This window comes from Rattus norvegicus, chromosome 12 (genome assembly GCF_021556685.1).
Source record: "Rattus norvegicus strain SHRSP/BbbUtx chromosome 12, alternate assembly SHRSP_T2T, whole genome shotgun sequence".
Lineage (NCBI taxonomy): Eukaryota > Metazoa > Chordata > Mammalia > Rodentia > Muridae > Rattus > Rattus norvegicus.
In genome coordinates, this window is record NC_141545.1 from 40,035,908 (window position 1) to 40,058,697 (window position 22,790).

Sequence of the window (22,790 nt, forward strand, 5' to 3'; positions counted from 1 at the left end):
GTCATTGTCATTTATATTTCGTTTACAAAATATAAGTAGATGCCGACTAAAACATGATAGTGTTGGTGGTGGGCACTTTCACCCTTTTTTCCCCTTTAAACTGAGGGTCAGACCTAGGGCCTTATACATGTGAGGCAAGGGCTGTACCAACTGAGTGACAGTCACAGCCCTGAATATGGAGTTTATTAAAATTAGGGATACTAGCCAGGAAGTGGTGGCACACACCTTTAATCCCAGTGCTTAGGAGGCAGAGGCAGGTGGATCTCTGAGTTCAAGGCCAGCCTGGTCTACAGAGCAAGTTCCAAGACAGCAAGGACTACACAGAGAAACTTTGTCTTGAAGAAAAAAAAAAGGACTAGACTGTACAAAAAAATGATGATAATAATAACCAGGAAAGATTACAGATCACTCTGCAATGGAGAAAACCACCCACTTAGAATAATTTAGCTAGGTGTGGTAGCTCACACCTATAATCCTAGTAATCATGGTACCTGGGAGGCTAAATTCCAAGTTTGAGTCCATCCCAGGCCACATGGTTCCAGGCCAGCCTGAACTACACAGCAAGACCCTGTCTCAATAATCCATGTATCCATCATCCATCCATTCATGTATACATATAGGGAAGGGCTTACAACCAACCTTATGTCAAAGATTAATGAATTTGTCTGACTCCTGACTCTTTTTTAAGTGTCGGGGATAAAATCTACATCTTTTTGCATTAGTCAAGGCTCTGTTAGAAATTATTATAAATGAACTATGGCCGTAGGTCAGGGATACAGAGCGTTGCCTGGCATGCCTGAGGCCTCAAGCTTAGTCTCTAGTACCTCAAAAGCAAAGGGCGCGGGGGGGGGGGGGGGGGGGGGGGGAGAGAATGAGAATGAACACTATATGACAGCTACAGTGTTTGGCAGAAATGCTATTTTAAAATAAAGAGCTTCAGTTGTATTGCTATATTTAGCTACTTTTGTTCTTAAAGTAGCGAAGGCTAGGCTGATAGGGTTAAGTTCTGACCCAGGCCTGGTTACAATGGTTGCAATATTGTTACTCTTTGGGCACTCACTGAGATGCGTCACCACTGCTTTTGTAGGGCCCTGACCTTCCTCTGAGACCAAAAGTGAGGAATCAGGGGCTCCTAGAGATAAGCTGAGGGCTTCCCATGGAGATGAGAAGGGTGGCTGTGCCTTAGGACCTGTTCCCTGCTGCTGCCCTGCTCAGGATGAAACGTCTTTGCCTATTTAGTGTCCACTCTTTTAAGGACTAGAAACCAAACAAAACTGTGAGCCAGGAATGTGGGACTTGGGGCCACCACATCTTATGAAAGTACTCGTAGGCCGTGAGCATTGCTCAGTGGTAAAGCGTTCATCTCTGATGCAGGAGGCTCTGGGTTCAAGCCCAGAGCCTGACTGTGTTGTGTGTGTGTGTGTGGCGGGGGGTGTACTCTGAGCTCTGCTGCTATTTTTTTTTCTGTTTCACATGTTTATTTCTTTATAAATCCCAAGACATCCCAAAATATGTCTGCACCCCAAGGTCCTCACTGGAGTCTGGGAAGGAAGCTTAACTTCCTCTGGGAGGCCTTCTTTATTGACAACTATTCACTTCCTGCTTGTCCTTTTCACATTCTCAAGATGAATCATTGCCAGAATTTTTAAACCAAATTCTCAAGAGGCTTCAGAACAAGGCTGGCTGTTTTGAATTAGAGGAATCCCTGCCTCCTGGACAGTGGTTTTGTAGAATATTTCCTCTTTATTTTCTTTTGGTTCTTTTTTTTTTTCGGAGCTGGGGACCGAACCCAGGGCCTTGCGCTTCCTAGGTAAGCGCTCTACCACTGAGCTAAATCCCCAGCCCCATTCCTCTTTATTTTCTTAGAAAATAGAAGGCAGTGAGGAAATTCTGAAGCTGGGTACAGTGGTGCCTGATTATGAACCTAGCACTGGAGAGGTGGAGAGAGGAGATAGGAGCTTACGTCATCCTCCCAGAGATAGTGAAGTTGAGGCCAGTGTGGGCTACGTGAGACCCTGGAAGTGGGCAGGGAGCAGTGGTGGAAGGAGATGCTAAGGAGCAGGACGTGACTGGTGTGGGCGTGGCGTGGAGCCAGAAGTCCTGTTTGCTACGCTTGCTAGGCTGCAGGTGTCAGGCTCCGGAGGTGAGGAGGGGTCCTGACAGCCGGACGCTTACTGTGGCTGTCTACAGACCTGGAAAGGAGCTGGCTTGGTCAGAAGTACAGCCCCCAACCCCTCTGCAGCTTGCTGTGCCAGTGCTGTTAGATGGTTCCCCCAATTAAAATTCTCACAAAAGGGGGAGGGGCTAGAGAGATGGCTCAGCAGTTTAGAGCGCTTGCTGCTACTGCACAGGTTCTAGTCCCAGTGCCCACGTAATGGCTCACAACTAACCTCTGTGGGCATCAGGCACACGTGTGGTATGTGGACATACATGTAATATATATATTACATATATATAATTTTAAAATGTTGTGTTTATTTATTATTTACTATGTGTGTAACTGACTCCCTCAGACTCTCCTTTGACCTCCACATGTAGTCAGTTATCTTCCCTCATCTGTTATCTGGCTTAGCAGCAAAGGCCTTTCCCCACGAGCCATCTTCCCAGTCCTAAAGTTCTTTCTTGAGTCTTCCTTTGTGTGTGTGGTTTTTTATTTCAGTGAGAAGAGGGACAACAGCCCGGATCATTTAGGATTGTTACTGGCCCTAGGGTGTATCTGGCATCAGTAGCAAAGTACATGATCTTTTAAGCTTTCAAAATTATTACTATTATTATTATTGCTAGCATACGCATAAAACATTACTGTGTGTGCGTGTGTTTGTGTACAGGATATGTTTATGTGACTGCAGTTGTGAGCTCCATGTCACACATTTGGAGACCAGAGGGCGTCTGTAAGGTCGATTCTTCTCTTGCTCCTTTATGAGGACTCCAAGGGTGAAACCTAGGTTGCTAGCCTTGCTCAGCAAAGCTCCTCCGCCGTCAGAGCCACCCAACAGCACGGACCTCTTTTAAGGTGGAATGTGTTAGGTAGAGCCAAGTGAGATCGTTTTTGGTTTTTTTTTTTTTTTTTTTTTTTTGGTTCTTTTTTTTTCGGAGCTGGGGACCGAACCCAGGGCCTTGCGCTTCCTAGGTAAGCGCTCTACCACTGAGCTAAATCCCCAGCCCCGAGATCATTTTGTTTAGCAATCCTGACAGACGTGACTCAGAAGTTGTGACTCTTAGTGCAAGAGCATAGACCATGCTCAGGGCGTAGACCGTGCTCACGGCGTAGGCCGTGCTCAGGGCGTAGGCCGTGCTCAGGGCGTAGGCCGTGCTCAGGGCGTAGGCCGTGCTCAGGGCGTAGGCCGTGCTCAGGGCGTAGGCCGTGCTCAGGGCGTAGGCCGTGCTCAGGGCGTAGGCCGTGCTCAGGGCGTAGGCCGTGCTCAGGGCGTAGGCCGTGCTCAGGGCGTAGGCCGTGCTCAGGGCGTAGGCCGTGCTCAGGGCGTAGGCCGTGCTCAGGGCGTAGGCCGTGCTCAGGGCGTAGGCCGTGCTCAGGGCGTAGGCCGTGCTCACGGCAGGTCTCCTGCCTGGTGCTCTGAGTGCTTTGCTTGCTGTTCCATGTTGGCTCATGCCTGTGCGTGCACGGACATGTTTGCGTGTGCATCACTTCCGGTTTTAAACACTCTTAGCGTGCAGTGCCGTGGCATTACTTTATGCTGTACAACCACTACCTCTTTCTCGTTCCAAAAAAGTCTTAGAACTTCAGAGGGGAACTCCGTGCCCATTTAAGCAGTCACTCCTCGCTTCCTTGCCCCAGCCCCTGGACCACCATCCTAAGGGTTTGTGAGTTCTGGACATTACACACCATTGGAGCCAAGTACTGTCCGGCTCCTTTATTTAACATAATGCTTTCGGGAATGGGGTGTATATATTTTGTTGCTGAATTTTATTTCCTCTGACAGACACATATTGATGTTTATTTGTTCATTTCTGTTGGATGCTATATGCATTCTTTCTCTGTTCCTACGTGACTGTCCCTCCAGTCTGCAGTCCTGCCTGTGTGTGGTAGCTGCCTCTAACTGCCATGTTGGATATTCCGTGAGGACGGAACTCTCTTTTCTCCTCAGCAGTAGTTCTAAAGCGTGGTCCACACTTACAGCCTGACTTCTCTCTCTCTTTACATCTAAACTTCTAAAATAATAATAATATGGCCAGCAAGATGGCTAAGCGGGTAAAGACATGGCCACAGCCCACCCGACACGAGTTCAACCCCCAGAACCCATACTTCCCTCTCACCCCTGCTAGTGTGGCCACGCTCTTCTGTAGCCTTTGTCAGAGGCGGCTGCTTTGCAGTCTTTTCTCGTCATTGCTGGGCCTGTCGTAATGCTGCCACTGGTTCTCCAGTGAGGGGGACCTGTGAAGCTTCACACCTCTCTCTGTGCCCCTCAGCTGTGTGTCCCTCCCAGGGACCATGGAGCGGTAGAAGTTACTGGTGGTGACAGGTGGGGATGACCATTTTGTTTCTAGAAACTGTTTTACAGATTTGATTTTTTTGAAAACAGATTTACAGGTCCTAATTTTTGGCAGCTCCTTACTTTGTAGCCCAGCCTGGCCTTTAACTCACTGGGCAGTTGAGGATGCCATGGCCGCCCGATCCTCTCTTCTCAGCTGCTGCCTGCGTGCTGGGATTACAGACAAACACCGCCAAATGTACAGAGCATCATCCCCTTTTCGTAGAGAATTCCAGAAATAACCATGTGAGTTCTGCAATACAAGCAGGCACCTCAGGTGGTCATTGTTGAGATAGGGGTCTGATTTATAGTTGAGCTGTCTGTTCTATCATTTCAAAAGCTCCCAGGGTTTCCGAACAACAAAAGAAAGTTTAAATATATACAATAATGTGAGTTCAATAGAGGCGGACACCTGGTGGCCACTTTTGAGGTAGACACCTGCTTTATCGGTTACAACCCTCGCGCATGTATTCTACCTTACAAAGACAGCAGGTACACCGAGCAGTCACCATGGAAACACCAGCTTCTCCTCAGGGTTATTTGCAAAATGAGGCTATGGCTTGCTTTTGGAGACTGAACAAGGAGAGGATGGGTCAATAGGTATTTTGAGAAAAGTCATTTCTGAGTGAAGTTATGGCAGAGAGTGAACAAAAACTGGGGCTGACATGGATCGATCTAAATTGGCCCATGAAAGTCTGCCTGCCTTTTAACTAGGCCTAAACTCACAGACATGGGTTAGAACAGGAAGCCGTCTTCAGCCCGTTGTACATTATTTTCTAACCCTGGTGAAGAGCCGCCATCAGAATCGTATTCTAAGCTCGGGGAACACTGGGAACCAGTGCTGTTAGAGGCTGAACCCCAGGCTCTCCCTTCAGTGCCTAGCTGCTCTTGCTTTGTTTAAGACAGGGTTCCATGGAGCCCAGGCTAGCCTCAAACTTACTAAAGTAGCTGAGGCCAGCTTTGACCTTTTTTTTTTTTTTTTTTTTTTTAATAAATTATTGTATTTATTTAAAAGCATTCAGAATGTCAACAAAACATCCGCCATTTTTTTGCAATTACAGAGTGGTATTCAGTTAACAGAACAACAATTACCTTTGTATAAGCTGCATCAGAGACAACTGAAGATGGGGGAAAAAATGCATATGAGGACATTTTGCCTCTCGGCTTCTTAGGATCTCCTTTGCCCATGTTTAGTTGATTTTCCTCCGCGAGGCACAGAGTCGCCCAGTGCCCGTCAGGCTCTCGCTTGCCCCGGCGCTGTCTCTATGGAGCTCAATGTACTGCCCAGCTTTGAACTCTTTTTTTTTTTTTTTTAAAGATTTATTCATTTATTATATATAAGTACACTGTAGCTGTCTTCAGACACACCAGAAGAGGGCATCAGATCTCATTACAGATGGTTGTGAGCCACCATGTGGTTTCTGGGAATTGAACTCAGGACCTCTGGAAGAGCAGTCGGAGCTCTTAACCACTGAGCCATCTCTCCAGCCCCGAGCTTTGAACTCTTAATCATCCTGCTTCCACCTCCAAGCAATCTGGGAACAGTTGTATGCCACTGCACCAGCTAAAACCAAGGCTTCCTGAGCTGCCTCCACACTTGCTCTCTTTCTGCCTGAGATATTTTTATAGCTCCAGGTACAGAGGCACATAAAATAAGTATACCAACTGAACATCTTACCAATAATCGTAAATTTATTTTAGATAATCCTTTCAGGTACATATAATTTTACCGCTTATTAAAGATGAAAGAAAATTCATATATGAATAATATAGGTTGCTTTTTTTTTATCAGAAAGGTTAAATGTTGACTGAATATTTGATACTGCGGAATGTAGAATAGCTTCAACACTTTTCATAGTCGATCGATATTTTGATTTTGTCCTTCCTTCCAGCACTTGGGAAATAGAAGCAAGTGGATCTCTGTGAGTTTGCAGCCAGCCTGGTCTCTACAGAGTGAGTTCCAGGTCAACCAGAGCTACAGTGTGACCTTGTCTCAAAACAGACAGACAGACAGCAGTTTTTATAACTGTCACAGGAATATGAAATACCTCATGGCAGAAGTATGCTTAGGGCCATTTCAGAAGTGCTGGAAATTCTGTCCTAATCCTTGTCAGAATAATATTTTCTCACTGTGTTGTTGTATTTTTAAAAATTGTGCATGTGGATGTGCATGCGGGTGGGTGCTGATAAACCCCACACACATCACACGCAACACAACAATAATAAAAGTTAGTATGGAAACTTAAGAAACCTCAGTGCCTAGGCAGGAAAGCAAATTATTAAAACAAAATTGTTAAAATAATTTTTAACGAAATTATTAAAATGATTAAAACTAAAACCCTAAAACAGCCAGAGAGATGGCTCGTCTGGTAAAAGGGATAGCCGTGCACACAAGTCTCATGGGTTAGAGCTCCAGGACTCGTGGGAGGCAGAGGCAAGGCCCATCTCTGTGAAGCAGGTCAAGGACAAGCTGGTGTACGTGTGGCTCCTGGCTAGGGCTGCACCGAGAGACCCGGTTAAATGACAACAAAAACAAACAGACGTTGAATGGGACGGTGGGCATCTGGAATTCCAGTACTTGTGAGGCAAGGGGTGAGGTGGAGACAAGAGTGTTGTCCAGAAGCTCACGGGCTGGCGGCCTGAGTAACAGTGTAGTGTGTAGCAGCAGAAAGAGGAGACACCCTGCCTGCCTCAGTACAGTGAAGGCAAAGACCAAATCCCCGAAATTGTCCTCTGGCCTCAACAGACCTGTGCCTGAGCACTCAGACGCACTAACTAAATAAAAACAACCCATGTGTCTTTAGTCTGAGTTGTCTGTGTGTGACAACATTGAGGGATATTTTCTTCCTTTTGATTTTGTTTCTTGTTTTAATTTTTAAAATTTTATTCTTCTCTCATATATTACATTCCAAACACAGTCCGCCCTCCCCTCCCCCCATCTCAGTCCTCTTGCCTGTCCCATCCCCATCCACTCCTCCTCCTTTTATCTGCAGAAAAGGGTGGGACTCCCGTAGAATTCAACCAAATACGGACTGTCATGTAGCCATAGACCAGGCACCAGCCCTTGTATTAAGGCTAATCCAGCAACCCAGCAGAAGGAAAGGGTTCCCAAAAGCAGGCAACAGAGTCCAAGACAGCCTCTGCTTCCACTGTTAGGAGTTCCACAAAAAGACCAAGGGACACAACGTTAACACATCTCCAGAGAGCTTAGGTCAGACCCATGCAGGCTCCGTGATTGTTGGTTCTGTCTCTGAGCCCCTATGAGCCCAGCTTAGTTGATTCTCTGGATATTATTTGATGCCTTTGACTCCTCTAATTCCTGCAATTCTTCCTCCTCCTGTCCAGCAGGATTCCCTGAGTTCTCCCTGATGCTTGGCTGTGGGTCTCAGATCCATTTTCATCAGTTGCTGGATGAAGCCTCTGATGACAGTTATGCTAGGCTCCTGTCTCCGAGTACAATGTAATTTCATTAGGGACCATTTCACTGACTTTTTAAAAATTACCAGTCCTGCTTAGCTCTTTCCTGGGTCTTTGCTTCCCGGCCCTCTAGGTAGTGTCAGGGGTAGTGTCTCTCATGGCATGGGATTTTGTTCCTATACAGTATTCTTAAATCTTTTTTTAAAAAGAGTGTGTTTAATTTAAAAATGAAGTTAATTATTCTTTAACAAAAGAATTATTTTGAGTGTGGCAGCTCCCTGAGGCCAGCAGCCTCTGCTTTGGTGAACAGTCTTTTACTTGTCAAGCACTGTATTAGAAAATCTGCCAAGAGACCAACAGTTACTCATGGTCTTCCCTGAGCCAGATGTCTTAACTTTCTTGCTTAAGATCTGCCTCTGTCACAGAGGTCCTCATCCTGAGGGTCATGACCCCTTAGGGGATGGTGGTCAAATGACTGTTACACAGGAGTCTCAAATCCGATATTCTGCCTCTCTATTTACATTGCAGTTCATAGCAGTAGTAAAATTATAGTTGTGAAATAGCAATGAAAATAATGTTATGGTTGGGGCTCCATACCATAAAGAACTGTATTAAAGGGTCTCAGCATGAGGAAGGCTGGGAACCAGTGCTCTAGACTTCTCCAGCGTCCTGCTCACCTGTAGCACTTGAAAGAAGTTCCAAGGAGTTGTGCCCTGGCCCTAACAAGTGTCTAGGCTGAGTGGCTGCCAGGGTGTTAGGACTAAAGGGACAGTTCTTTTCAATTTGACCTGTGCAGGGAAGGGCATTTATACCTGGGCAGAGTATATGACACAGAGATTCCAGGGGACTGAGGGAAAGTAGCTGAGAGTCAGGACTAAGGACTAGGACAGTGTGTGTGCATGACGTAAATATGAAGACAAGGCATAGCATACAGGTACCAGGGATGAAACTCAAGTCATTAGACTTGGCTGCAAGGGCCCTTCACCCCCTGAGTCATCTCACTGGCCCACCGTATTTAAATTCTCTGTTGATCAGCCACTGGGTGTGGTCTGGAAAGGGTACGGTCCAGCAGATGTGGCTATGTGGTTTGTTTTGTTGTTTTTGTTTGTTTGGTCCTTTGGCGGTCCTTGAAGAAGCTGTCTTCTGCTCCTGCTCCTAGAAGCTGGCAAACAGTTCTGTCTTGGGTGGGGGAGGGGCCCACAGCAGCCGTCCTCTGACGTCCTCCTTACATCTCTGGAAGCACTTAGTCACAAAAGACCTTCTGGATCCTTCCCTCCCCTCTTCCAATCCCATCTGCTCTTCTAAGAGCAGAAAGAAGTCTGTCTGTCTGTGTGTAGGAGGCGAGACGAGAAATCCTCAGACACAGAGAATGTGTTTTGTGCTGTCAAGGTAGAGTTGCTATTTTGGACCTCAGAACTCTCGCTTGGAGAAGAGACTGAAATAGCGCAAATGAACCACTTCACTGGGGAAACTGGGAGAAAAAAAGATTCCGCTCAGATTCTCAGCAGGGGAGTTAATCCTGTGAGAAGCTGGGCTTCCAAGTGTGCTACTATCCTCCAGAGAGCACGCATCCTGACGCATTCATTCACCCTGTGGAGTGACTGAGCACCTACTCCGGGACTGTCCCTGCTCTAAATTACTGCAGGATGCAAACCGGAAAGCCACGCCTACTGCCATTCAGGTGGCTTTACTGAGCCTGGAGAAGCAGAGTTGGTGTTCGTGCCTGGCCTTCATTCCTCCCAAGCTGGTGTCTCAGCTGAATTGACGGGTCCAATTTTCCCTGCTCCCCGGCTCGTGTGTTTTTCTTCAGAGCTTCATGAGGATTTTGCCTGAGTGTATGTCTGAGTAGCGTGTGCGTGCAGTGCCTGTAGAGGCCGGAAGGCATTTATCGGACGCCCAGGCAGTTGGGAGCTGCTGTACGAGAGCAGCCAGTGCTTCTAACCGCTGAGCCATCTCCAGCCCCCCCTCTTGTTTTTGATGGGAGCTCTCAGATACTTTTCTGATGTCACGTCCCCAAGCTGTGAATATTTGGGTACAGCTTTCATTGCCATGTTTTTCTCTTGATATGAACCTCCAGTTCCTGCCCTGGTCACCTGTATTTTCTTTCTAAGCTTTAGTTATGAAGAGTGTGGAGCACACACAGGGCATGGACCACCCGGTGTAGTGCTCCTGTGTCCCGTGTCCTCTGTGATGAGTGCTTAGCTGCTCCTTGCTAGTGATCTGCCACACTCCTCCGACAGCCTTTCCTTAGTAGATGTCTTTGAGATCGGGTCTTCTACATATCCCAGCCTAACGTCAGACTCTCTATTGCCTGCCTCAGGCTCCTGAGTTTGGACATTATTGGCATAAACTAATATGCTTGGATACCTTAAATCATTAGGTGTGAGTTGGTTTTTTATTTTTTGATACAGGATCTCTTGATACAAACTGGTCTCAAGTTCCCAATCCTCACTCCTCTGCCCACTCAGTAAATGCTAGGGTTATGGGTACATGTCATCGTTCTTGATTTTGTGAGTATTAGTTTAGAGCAAGTTTATAATGTTTTCTTTTCCTTCCCGTATTTTGATTTTGCTTTAGAACTGGTTTACTATATTACCCAGGCTTGATCCTCCTGCCTCGGCCTCCTGAATAAATGGGACTGCAGGTATGTACCATTGTGCCTAGCTTATGAAAAACTTTTATCCGAAAAAAAAAAAGAAGCTCTATTATTCTTCATAAATTGAAATGCTATTTTAAAGTCAAACATATCGTACATGTAGCTGGGCATGGTGGTACATGCCTATGATTCAGCACTGAGGATGCTGAGTTTGAGATAAGCCTAGGCTTAATAGCAAGACCTTATCTGAAAAAATAAAATAGATTTCGTTTATCAAGGAGGTTTTTTGGGGTTGGGGATTTAGCTCAGTGGTAGAGCGCTTGCCTAGGAAGCGCAAGGTCCTGGGTTCGGTCCCCAGCTCCGAAAAAAAGAACCAAAAAAAAAAAAAAAAAAAAAAAGGTTTCTTTAAATAATCAGTCACTACTTAATATCTGAAAAATTCCTTCTCTTACTCTAGGCCTACAGTTTTGACATTACCGCTAAGCCATATAAATAGAATCAAAGCAATATAAAACCTTATGTGTGGTCACAAAAATATAAATGGGTTAAAATACTCCAACTAAAAGAAAAAAGTGTTTTGTTTTTTTTTTTAATTAAACTATAATTTAACTATGTGCTGTCTACAAGAGACAAAGATTACACAAAGCAGTTGAAAGTAAGAGACTAGAAGATGCTCTCATACAAATAGCAACCAAAGTCTCCAGGGCAGCCAGGGCTACACAGAGAAGCCCTGTCTCAAAACAAACCAACAGACTAAAATGGCAATGGAGGCTTACTTCTGTATAATAGAAGCAACTATCTCTACTTACTGACATGTGCCACTGACCCTCGTTTATGATCTTTTATGGGATAATAATAACAGGATTTTATAATAAAATGAAAGGCTGCAGAGATTTTTTTTTTTTCTGTAACCACTGTGTTTTATAGGTGACAAGTGTCTTTGCTGGGTGTGTATTGAATCAGTAGATGAGTCACAGGAGCTCTGCTGAGAACAGGTAGCTTCTTTCTTGACTTCCCCAACTTCTTGACACTGACCCCTGTGATCTAAGTAAAGCAGCCCGGATGCCGATGTTGGAAGTGTCATTCAGTGGACAGTTACTGAAAGCTTGGCGTACACTGTGTAGGGCTGGGCGTGGCAGCCTTAACCTTAACCTATCCCAGCACTCTGGATGTGGGAGCTGGAGGCCATCTAGCAAATTTTAGGCCAGCCTGGACTACATGAAACTCTGTGTTTAAGAAGGAGCTGGGTATGGTTGTGCACACTTTAATTCTAACATCTGAGAGGCAGAGGGAGGTGGATGTGGCCTGTATAGTGAGCTCCGTCCAGCAGGGGTCACATGATGAGACCCTGTCTCCAAACAAACACCTTTACATTCCATTCACAGTGCTCTGATTTAAGATTTTGAATTCTCAGGCTTGTCCAGAAGGGGTAAGCCATCAGATCTGAGGGGTTTTTAAAGTGGTAAGTACCCTCGTGGTGGGAACTTCTTGCCAGATTCACTGCTTGAGGGAAAAGGGATGGCATCTGCAGTCTTCGTGCGGGCTGGGCTGGGCCGTCTGAAGGAGCAGCGGACCTCTGTGGACTGCTGTCAACTGAACTCTTCTTTGTGTTTTTGTTTTTCAGCTGGAAGAAGAACGATCTGTACTCAATAATCAGTTGTTAGAAATGAAAAAGAGGTAGGTGCTCTCTTCTTTATTGATACGTGTGTTTAACAAGGAAAGCTTCAGAAGGGGTGTGTGTGTGTGTGTGTGTGTGTGTGTGTGTGTGTGTGTGTGTGTTTCGCACTTGTGGAAAACAGTAAACTTCTTATATTCAGAACATGGCGTTGTGGTATTTTAGTGCTCACAATTGGCAAGTTATACAGGTCCGTTTATGCAAGTTTCAGATATTTAAGTTTTTAAGCCATTTTCAGTTGCATTCACTCAGTAGAGCTCTAAACGCAGATTGCCTCATACTAACACCACTGTCTGGTCTCAGAGATGAACAACATTACAATTGCATGTATGACAGTCACATTAGATAGAAGTATGACTTCACTTATGGGGAAGTTTGATTTTTCAATAATAAGTACTTTGTCTCTGTTATTTATTATCCCTCCATGATATTATGTAACTTTCCAGGTGCTTTTGAGTAGAGATAAATGTGGTCCACAGAAATTACATATTTAGGCCAAGTCAGGGTAGGATACATCTGTAATTCCAACACTCGGGAGGCTGAGGCTGGAGGATCATAGATTTGAATCCAACCTGTGCTGTATGTCAAAATCCTGCTCAAAAAAAAAAAAAAAAAAAAAAGCCAGATATAGTGGTGCACACCTTTAATCCTAGCACTCTGGAGGCAGAGGCAGGTGGACTTCTGAGTTTGAGGCCAGCCTGGTCTACAGAGTGAGTTCCGGGACAGCCAGGGCTGCACAGAGAAAGCCTGTCTCAACAACAACAACACAACACAAAATCTAAAATAAAAAGGAAAGAAATGAATTACCCCAAAGTCTGATGCTTGCCCACTCCCATGGCCTTTGCTCTTTTGAGTGAAGCAGTTAGACCTGGGGTAGTTCTGTGCCTCCCTCAAGCTCAAGGGGCGTAGACTACACAGTAGTCCATCTTGCCTCAGCGTTCTCAACAGATGTGGATCACAACAGCAGCAGGAACGTAGCACACAGCAGGCAGAAGTGGAGGGTGAAGAGTCCAAGGCTGTCCTGTTAGCCTTGCAAATTCAAGGCTAGTGTGGGCTACAGGAGACAAAAACACAAAAATGGCCAGGCACAGGCCTTTAACTCAGCACTTGGGAAACAGAGGCAGGAGGATCTTTGTGAGTTTGAGGCCAGCCTGGTCTGCAAAGAGAGTTCCAGGCCAGCCAAGCTATGTCGTGACACCCTTTCAGAAATAAATAAACAAATAATTGGCTAATTAATTAATTAAAATGAAGTGGGGTTAAGTGGCACAGAGCTTACTTACCATGTGCGAGCTCCTGTACTCATCCCTCACCAAAGCCAATCAAACTACAGCACCATCTGTGATCCTCCGAGGTGAGAGAATCAGTAGTTCAAGGTCACCTTCAGGTACATGCCACATTTGAGGACAGCCTGGACTGCAGGAGACCTTGTGTTTTAAAAGAAAAGAAATTTAGCTTATTCCAAAATGAAGTTCTCATGCCCCTAGCAAGGTCAGAGGAGGCTGCCCACTGGTATCTGATAGATGTGGTTCTCTCTTGGGAATACAAGGTTTTGTTTAGCCTACACAAACAGTGTGCCTTTAATCAAGAAACACTTAGCTTCCTCTGAGTTTCTCTGAGAAGGTCTTTCGTTCTAGAGCACACAGGTGTCTCACTCTGGTCAGGCTTCTGCAAACAACAACAATGAGGCCTTGCTCCTATAAGCTTTCTCGAAAGGGGCAAGGGAATGGAAGCAGGCTGATGTCAGTATATAATCTCGTTACATTTACACACTGCTCTAATTCACAAGTCCTCATAATCTCAGACGTCCCAGCAGAAGCTATGGTGGGGTGTGCATTGTCTAATGATGAAGCAGAGGCCCCCAGGCCAGAACTGCTCTAAGAACTCAGGCTGATGAAGGATAGGTGCAGGCCTGAGGCTTGGAATTTCAGGGTTCTGTGTTCTGTCCTCTGTACCTTTAGCCTCTTATTTATTACCGATTTTTGGAAGATTTTATACTTGATAAGTTCTTTCTTATCATGTGACTGATTAAATTATATGTTTACCAAAGTGACTCTCAAAATTACTGCTCTTTTAAGCCAGGCCCAGTGGCTATTGGGGAGGCTGAGGTCAGAGGGTCACAAGTTCAAGGACAGCACTAAAACGAGATCTGTCTCGGGAAGTCGAAGTACTAGAAGATCTACACATGATCAGTCACTTGCCGGCACTTGTGATGCCCCAGTTTCAATCTCTGACCCACATCCAGAACGTTAAGATGGCTCCCGCTAATTTTGATGAACAAACATAAGGATTGTAATTTTTCTGAAAGTGAAAATGTTTTAAGTTTAGTTTCTACATTTAAACTGCTTTTCTCTTGGTAAACAACCCTCATGGACGTCTGCTTCTATCATGGACGGCTGAACTGGAATGTATTTTAAAATAGGAACAATCCAGGCCCTTAAATGCCTCCCACATGTCCGTTTGGTAGGGGTTCCTTTGCAGATGTCTGCTTTTTTTTTTTTGTTTAGAAGTGAGGGCGGAAAATGGCCACCTTCCTCATTGTCATGCTAAGGACTTGCAGGATTCCCCCAGGTCCGGTGAAGCAGACCCTGAGGTGTGAGCTCTAGCTCAGCACGTGACCTCCAGCCTAGCTTGTGTAAGGTCCTGGGTTCCACACAGCACTTCTCCCGTGGGATCTGAGAACCCCAAAGCTGCCCTTGCCCAAGGAGCAAAGTTGAATTGTAAACGAAGGCTGGTAAGACGGCTTTGTGGGTAAGAGCACTTGCCCCTAAGGCTGATAGCCTGAGTTCAGTCCTCCAGACCCACATGGTATAGAAGGAAAGAACATTCCAGCAAGTTTCTCTCTGACATCCACACGCATATACCACAGCACGTACGCCTACACACACACACACACACACACACACACACACACACACACACACACACACTACTTACAGCCATAAATACATACATGTGTACAGACACACATACACACACAAATAAGTAAATAAAATAACTTAAAATTTTTTTTATTATAAACCAAGCATGGTAGAATATGCCTGCAGTCCCAGCACTTGGGAGGTAGAGGTAGGAGGAGCGGAAGTTCAGGGTAATATTCAGCTACACATCAAGTTTAAAGCTAATATGGCGGGGTTGGGGATTTAGCTCAGTGGTAGAGCGCTTGCCTAGGAAGCGCAAGGCCCTGGGTTCGGTCCCCTGCTCCAAAAAAAAAGCTAATATGGCTACAGGAGACTGCTGTAGAGAAATCAATAGTGTTCGCTTTGGGGTTTCGGTATCTATACACATTGTGTTGCGGGTAATATGTACTGAAGGTTTTCCTCTGAATTTAAAACTGTAATCATTTGCAAAACTGGGTGACAGCTGGGCACACATCTTTAAGAGCAGGTTCCAGCCATTAATCCCAGCATTCAGGAGGCAGGGGCAGAGGGGCAGAGGGGCAGAGAGGGAGAGAGGGAGAGAGGGAGAGAGGCAGAGAGAGGGGCAGAGAGAGAGGCAGGCAGAGAGGCAGGCAGAGAGGCAGAGAGTTCGTCAGCCTGCTCTATACAGTGAGTTCCAGGCCTGTCAGGATTACATAGTGAGACCTTGCCTTAAACCAAAACAGAACCAGGAGAGGGAGTTAGAAAGAGGTTCCCAGGGATCTAACTGGTAAGGCAGAGCTGTGTAACTTCCAGACCGGGCGGCACGTGCTCCTCCATTGCTGCCCAGGCTGATGCACCCTGGGAACTAGCTTGCCTCCTTTTTTCTCTGGGCTTTTTAATGTCAAAGAAGGGACAGCAAGGCCAAAGTCTTATACATGGATTCCTGGGGGTCTAAATTCCTTCTGGTAGTCCAGAATGTCAGCCCTGGAGGAATGCCAGTCCTGCCTCCACTCCCGACGTGGCCTGCGCTGCCCCAGCTCGTTCTGCTCACTGTGGGTTGTAACTGTCTGACTGTCTCCGAGCTCGCGCTGCTTACCAATGCTCATCTCATCCCTCTCTTTTCCCTTTCCTACTCTTGCTTCCTTTGCTATATCTGTGTGTCTTTCATGGTAAGACTAAAGAAAGTCTATCCACGTTATAATAAATAAACCATATATTTTTAGTAAACCAAATTGTTGTATATATTTTTTGGCTGCCTTTGTCCCTCTGTGTCTTGCTTTTGTTTTGTACAATATGCTCAGCAGTACACACACACACACACAGACATACACACACACCCCACTACCACCACACCACACCACACTTCTTTTTAATATCAGCAAAGAACTTGAGTGCAAATTTAGTTCTCCTTACTGTATTTGCATTTTTCTTCATGTCTCTAATATTTGGTTCTTATTATCTTGCATTTTAAAGCTTACCCAGTAACACCTTAAGGTATTTGCTTCATTACTGGACGTTATTTCTTACGTGAGTAGTAAGAAGAGAATCTGAGCGACGTATTCCCACGGGGGGTGGGACAGGAGTTTCCGGCCCTGATCCCTTCTTTCATACGGCTAGCTTCCTTTCTTGGTATTGGTAGCATTTGTAATCCCTTCTAGTCAACAGGGTTTAAACTAACAGTTTGCTTCTCATACATCGGGAATGTTGGCATAGATGTTTTAATTCAGCCCCTCTTGGTTTGTACAGAGGAATTAGGGCATAGAAATTGCCAAAGAACCCATCAGTGAAGATCCGTCACAGATGAACTGCCAAGCCTGTGTGCCCTGTCATCTGGTAGACTTCCTGCTCTTTCTTCCTCTTTCTCTTTCTCCATTTTTCTTTCTTTTAACATTTAGTGTGTGGTGTGTGTGTGTGTATGTGTGTGTGTGTATGTGTATGTGTGTATGTGTGTGGGAGTGTGTATGTGGTGTGTATGTATGTGTGTGTGTGGTGTGTATGTATGCTGTGTGTGTGTGTGTCTGTGTGTATGTGTGTGTGTGTGCGCGCGCGTGTGTGTCTGTGTGTGTAGAGGGATCCTTACCCCACATGGATTTTCAGGGTCACTCTCAAGTCATCAGGCTTGGTGGCAGTGACTTCCCCATGGAGCCATCTTTCTTCAGCATGTGTCCTTTGGTCCATTTGTACAGGAAACAGCCTGCCTCTACCCTCTTAGCAAACTGTGTGTCTTATGGTTGTGGGTAGACAGGATAAGCACAGAGTCAGGTTGGTGACCCTTCTGCTTCTACTGGTGACTCCTCCTCCCAGTTCTAAGTGTCATGGGATCTTAGCCACTGAGGTCTTTGGGCATAGGAGAATCCATATCTGTCTTCAGCAATCTCCAGTCATGCTAATTTTTTAGTTAAAATCTGATTGACAGTTAAAATGAGCAAAGTGCCAGAATTCATTTTTACAATAGAACCAAATACCAAATATGCTTCAGAGAAATGCAATGAGCCCAAGTTTCCCGTGTCTTACTTCCCACATTGCAGAGATGCCTGTTCGTCCCCCCACTTCAGGAGCCCCGCTTTAACTCAAGCTCGAGCTATTCTAGCATTTCCTCAGGACCTTAGGGGCACCGATGCCCCTTCCTTCCCAGTGTTACTAATTCAAAGCATCGGTAAGGTCTCAGATTCTGTCCTTACTCCTCATCACTCTGGAGTGTAAAAGTGTAAGCCACACAACGAGATAAATACAACACATTTATTTTCATCTCTGTGTAGAATGTCAGTTCACCATAAACCATGAGAAGTTTGTAATTCATGTGCCGGATACCTTGGGTCTCACTAACCAGCCATTCCTTTACCATCTACCCTGTTCCTCCAGCTGATTTAAAACAGCCTAAATGCACTTGCTTGGCCTCCGCCCGCCTGCTTCCCTAGAACCGCCTGCATTTCCGCAGAGTCTGAGATTGTGTGACCTGAGCGCTAGCCCCAGACACTTTCCTCTTGTTTTATTTTCCCCTAAAGTAATTTAGGGACACAAGGTCTGCTTATTAAAAATTAAGGAAGTTTTATTTTTAAGGGCTAATTTTAGAGGAGTTGTAAAGGTTTTTCAGCCAACTGTTTCCCTAGTCAGCTGCCCCACTGTGAACATGTCACATAGCCACAGTCACCACCACTCAGCTCATTGTAGCTTCCCATCACGGTCTCTTCTGATCGGTGACAGGCCCTCACTGAGGATGACCTCAGCATGTTTGTATTTCGCAGCACATCTTTACACACTCACACCTCACATGCGTACACACTTTTGCCGCTCTCCTTTGGAGTTGATTCCTTTGTGTCTTGCCCAACCTCCATGTCTCCCCCAGCCTCCCCACCCTTCCTCTTGCAACCCAGACTCCCCCAGTGGCCAGTTCTAGTTTTCCTTAAGGCCTCTCACTCCCTCTAGTGGGCCAGCAGAGGACCGGGGCTGCATTATTCCTGTGGTACGCCTCAGGTTCTGTTCTGCCTACGAAGACCCACATACCCTTCTGCCTGGCTTTTCTGTAGCTCAGTTATAGGAGCAGCCCGGTGCCTCTCCAGATTGGTTGAAAAGCAATTGGCCCTCGGTTGGAATGGGACAGATCCTTGCTACTGTTTCGGCTCACACAATCTTAAAAACACAACCTCTGAACTTGCCAAAAAGTTACTGAAATTAGTGAGAACCAATGGATATTTCCAGCAAAATCCCGCTCTGCATGACCTCGGTATAATTGCTTTGCATGTTCGTATTTTAATTGTCACTGCTTGGTAATTATTTATTCCAGAATAACCATTCAACTATATATTTGGCTATAGTTTTTTTTGGGGGGGGGAGGGGTCATGCAACAATTATTAATGTTTTTAAATCTACGTCTTCCCAATGTATTAACTTGTCTCTCTGAGTTCAAATGGACACAGTGACATGCAGGTTCTGCATGCCTGTGCGTATAAGCCTTCCCTCCCCCCCACCCCCTCTCTCTCTCTCACAGTAAGTAGCACTTACAGGCAGAACAGCCTCAGTCCCCATGCAGCTTCCCTTTTCCACGGTGTTAACCCAAGTTGCTCTCAAGTCTTCTGGAATAGCTGCTCGCTGACCGCTGGCTGCCCTAGTTGATGTCTGCACCTCTTTAACTCTCTGGTTTCTTAGAGAATCCGAGTACAGAAAAGACGCCGATGAAGAGAAAGCCTCCTTGCAGAAATCCATCAGCCTCACCAGTGCCTTACTCACGGAGAAGGACGCAGAGCTGGAGAAGCTGAGGAATGAGGTAGGGCGCTGGGGCGGATAGATGGTCCTGCTGCACACCCTGCCCCTCCCTCCTGGCCTGAGCCCAACATCTCTTGTAGGTCACAGTGCTCAGGGGGGAAAACGCCTCTGCCAAGTCCCTGCACTCAGTCGTGCAGACCCTGGAGTCGGATAAGGTGAAGCTTGAGCTCAAGGTCAAAAACCTGGAACTTCAACTCAAGGAAAACAAGAGGCAGCTCAGCAGCTCCTCAGGTACAGGGATGCCCTGTGGGCTCCTCCTCATCCCACTCCTCCCATCCCCATCCAGCGCCTCCTCCAGAGCCTCCACCTGCGCCCAGCTGCCCCGCCCCCACCTCTCCCAACACTTACCCAAAGGGCTGGTCACAAGTGTGCCTGGCGTTGTCATCTCATGCTGTGTGGCTGTTACAACACACATACGACATGACACGACAGCAACCGTCATATGAGCAAACCATGAGGCCTCAGAGTGCAGAGCATCAAGGGGAACAGAGATCACCTTGGTGGGAGATGCTAGGGTGCAGCCATAAACATCAGACACCAGTACCCCCTAGGTGGCCATCTTTTTTTTTTTTTTTTGGTTCTTTTTTTCGGAGCTGGGGACCGAACCCAGGGCCTTGTGCTTCCTAGGCAAGCGCTCTACCACTGAGCTAAATCCCCAACCCCTCTAGGTGGCCATCTTGAGAGAATCCCCAAAGGGATAGGGCCAGCGTCTTCGTCTTCAAGACCCAGTAGCAGCCAGAGAGCGGGCAGGGACTTGTCCCCATTCTCATGAGAGCGTCCCTTGGCAGCTGGGCACTCAGCAGCTAGGGACTGGCTGGAAGCGTTCTCCGTGCTCCTCTGACTGCTCTCGTTCTTGTTTTAAATTCCAGGTAACACTGATGTTCAGACAGAAGAGGATGAGAGAGCCCAGGAGAGTCAGGTAATGCTCCTCTCTTAGTGCTTCTGCTGTCTGCTGTCCCCCGTCACTAGGTATCTCGAGAGTGTAGCGCTGAGCATTAAAGTGTACACGGTGAGAAGCCTTTCGGTCTCCGCTGCTCATTCCCCACATCCCGACACTGATCCCGTGTCCTGCCTGCTGCAGGCAGTGGGCCTTTGTGGTTCGGTAGCTGTGGTGTGAGACCGCGCATCCTGCAGTTCTTGGAAGGCCGAGGTGGGAGGAGGATCAGTGGAGCCATGGAGTCTGAGATCAGCCTGGGTAGCACAGAGGAGCCTGCCCCTCACAAGCACACTCTAGGACTTCAAGTTTTGCCCTTTTTTTTTTTTTTTTTTTTCAAGAAAGGATTTCTCTGTGTAGCCCTGACTCTCCTGGAACTCACTCTGTAGACCAGGCTGGCCTTGAACTCTAAGAGAGCCGCCTTCCTCTGCCTCTCTACTTCAGGGATTAATGTGTCTACTACTTGACTTTTTTTTTTGTTTGTTTGTTTGTTTTTTTTTTTTTTTTTTGAGACACAGGGCTTTATGGAGCCCTAATTGGCCTCGAACTTTGCTGCTTCTGCTGCCCTGCCTCCCAGTCACTGAATCACAGTTGGGCAGCACCAGCACAGCTACCTCCCTTCACAGCTTTTTGCCTTGCTTTGTTTTAAGATTTATTTGTATGAGTGCACTGTCGCTGTCTTCAGACACCAGAAGAGGGCATCAGACCCCATGACAGATGGTTGTGAGCCACCATGTGGGTGCTGGGAATTGAACTCAGGACCTCTGGAAGAGCAGTCAGTGCTCTAAACCACTGAGCCGTCTCTCCAGCCTCCGTTATTGTTGAACTTTAGTAGCATACCCCATAATCCGTTCTGTACTTGTTACCTTTTCTTTAGCTGTGTACTACTCCATTATGTGGCTGGACCACAGTTTAGTCAGTTCCCTTTGGAGGACAGGACACTGTGATCTGTCTAACCCTGTGGGTATCTATGAAAATCCAGTGCTCTAAGGAATGCCCTTAAACAGCTTTCAGACTCCGACTGACCCAGCATTAGCTTTGTCTCTTAGCCTCTCACAGGCATAGAACAGAATTAACATTGTTTTTTCTCCCCCCTTCCTTTCTGCTTTCATCTGTTTCTGCTGCTGCCGCCAACACTTTCCCTCCCATCAGCAAATGGTTTGTTTTTTGCTTCCTAATTTGTGTACATTGTGCGTGTGACTGTGTGTATGGTTCCCTTGTCCCTGGAACGGAGCCCTACAGAATGACTTAGAAGATGCAACCGGAAAGTCAGATGTGAGGGCTGGAGAGATGGCTCAGTGGGTAGGAGCGGTAGTTGCTCTTACAGAGGACTGGCTTGAGTTCCCAGCACCCATGTGGTAGTCCACAACCATCCTGAACTCCAGTGCCAGGGAATCCAGCTCCCCCCACCCAACTCCCAACCCCCGACCTCCACAGCCACACAGGCAGAACACTCATACACGTAAATCTGGAAGAAAGAAGAAAGCGAGTCAGGTGTGGTAGGATATCCATGAGACACCAGCATCCGGGAGGCCGAGGCAGCAAGGTCTATTAATTTGCCATAGCTACAGTGTAAGATCCTGTCTTAGGAAAGGAAGACAGTTCACGGTTAATCTGGTTCTGTGTTTTGTCTGTCTGAGACAGGGACTAACTATAGAATAGACCAGACTAGCTTTAAAGGAGCAGACAGCAGCCTGCCTCTGCCTCCTGAGTGCTGGGATTAACGGTGTACGTCACGCCTAATTTAATAGTGAGTCTAAGGCCAGCCTGGGATACTTACAAGAGTCTATTCAAGAAAGAAAGACAGACAGATAAAAGAAAGAGAAGAAGGAAGGACAGCTAAAGTATGTGAATCGAGACAGAGACATTTCAATGTACAGAAATGAAACCTTTTACTTGTAAAAGAGGGAAGAATGTTTTGTTTTCAGAGAACCCTTAAAAGACATGAAGTCTTCAGGACATGTTACTTTTTGATGGTCACTTTGTTGTCTTTGCTGCCAGCTCTTTCTAGAACACGTGCTCTTCCTGTGTATGTGTGTGTGCCCGTGTGTGTGGGGGGACGACGGACATGTCCCACCTCCTCAGCAGAAAGAGAGCTTGGCCTTCTCTATTAAGCCCTATATCTTTACCAAAGATTCCCTGTACACACACACACACACACACACACACACACACACACACACACACACACACAAAGGGAAAATAAACCAGGTATTCAGAAATGTGAAATTTTGACTGTGGGCAGTGTAAGGTGTTTTGTTTTCTTGAAACACTAGCGGTGGCATTTCACTAGTCCACACATCAGTGATTTTAAGTGCAGTGTCCTTTGTCTGAACAAAGTGAGGTTTATCCGTTCACAGCTGCAGAGACTCAGTGACATGACTTTAAAGCGTCTCTTGATACAGAACAGTACCTTAGTAACAAACACTGAGAGATAGAAAAGGGAAGAGAGGAACCTGCTTCCGGCCTTCACCTAGCCATCACCTCAGGTCACCGGGCAGCCTCAGCATCCCTGCTCTGCCCTGACACGTTTGCAGCTGTAGTGTGAGCACATCCT

The 22,790-nt window shown here is 46.4% G+C and overlaps 1 protein-coding gene across 44 annotated transcripts in view; it reads left to right on the plus strand.

Annotated features, from left to right (window-relative positions):
- The window catches only part of Clip1 (CAP-GLY domain containing linker protein 1), a 106,955-nt gene that overhangs the window by 81,714 nt on the left and 2,451 nt on the right, over positions 1-22,790 (plus strand). For 43 of the 44 annotated variants that reach the window (NM_001408966.1, XM_087579230.1, XM_087579247.1 and 40 more), the window contains 4 exon segments: positions 12,128-12,180; positions 19,183-19,300; positions 19,380-19,530; positions 20,169-20,218. In NM_001408966.1, coding sequence (NP_001395895.1) covers positions 12,128-12,180; positions 19,183-19,300; positions 19,380-19,530; positions 20,169-20,218 — 372 coding nt within the window. 44 annotated transcript variants of the gene reach the window in all.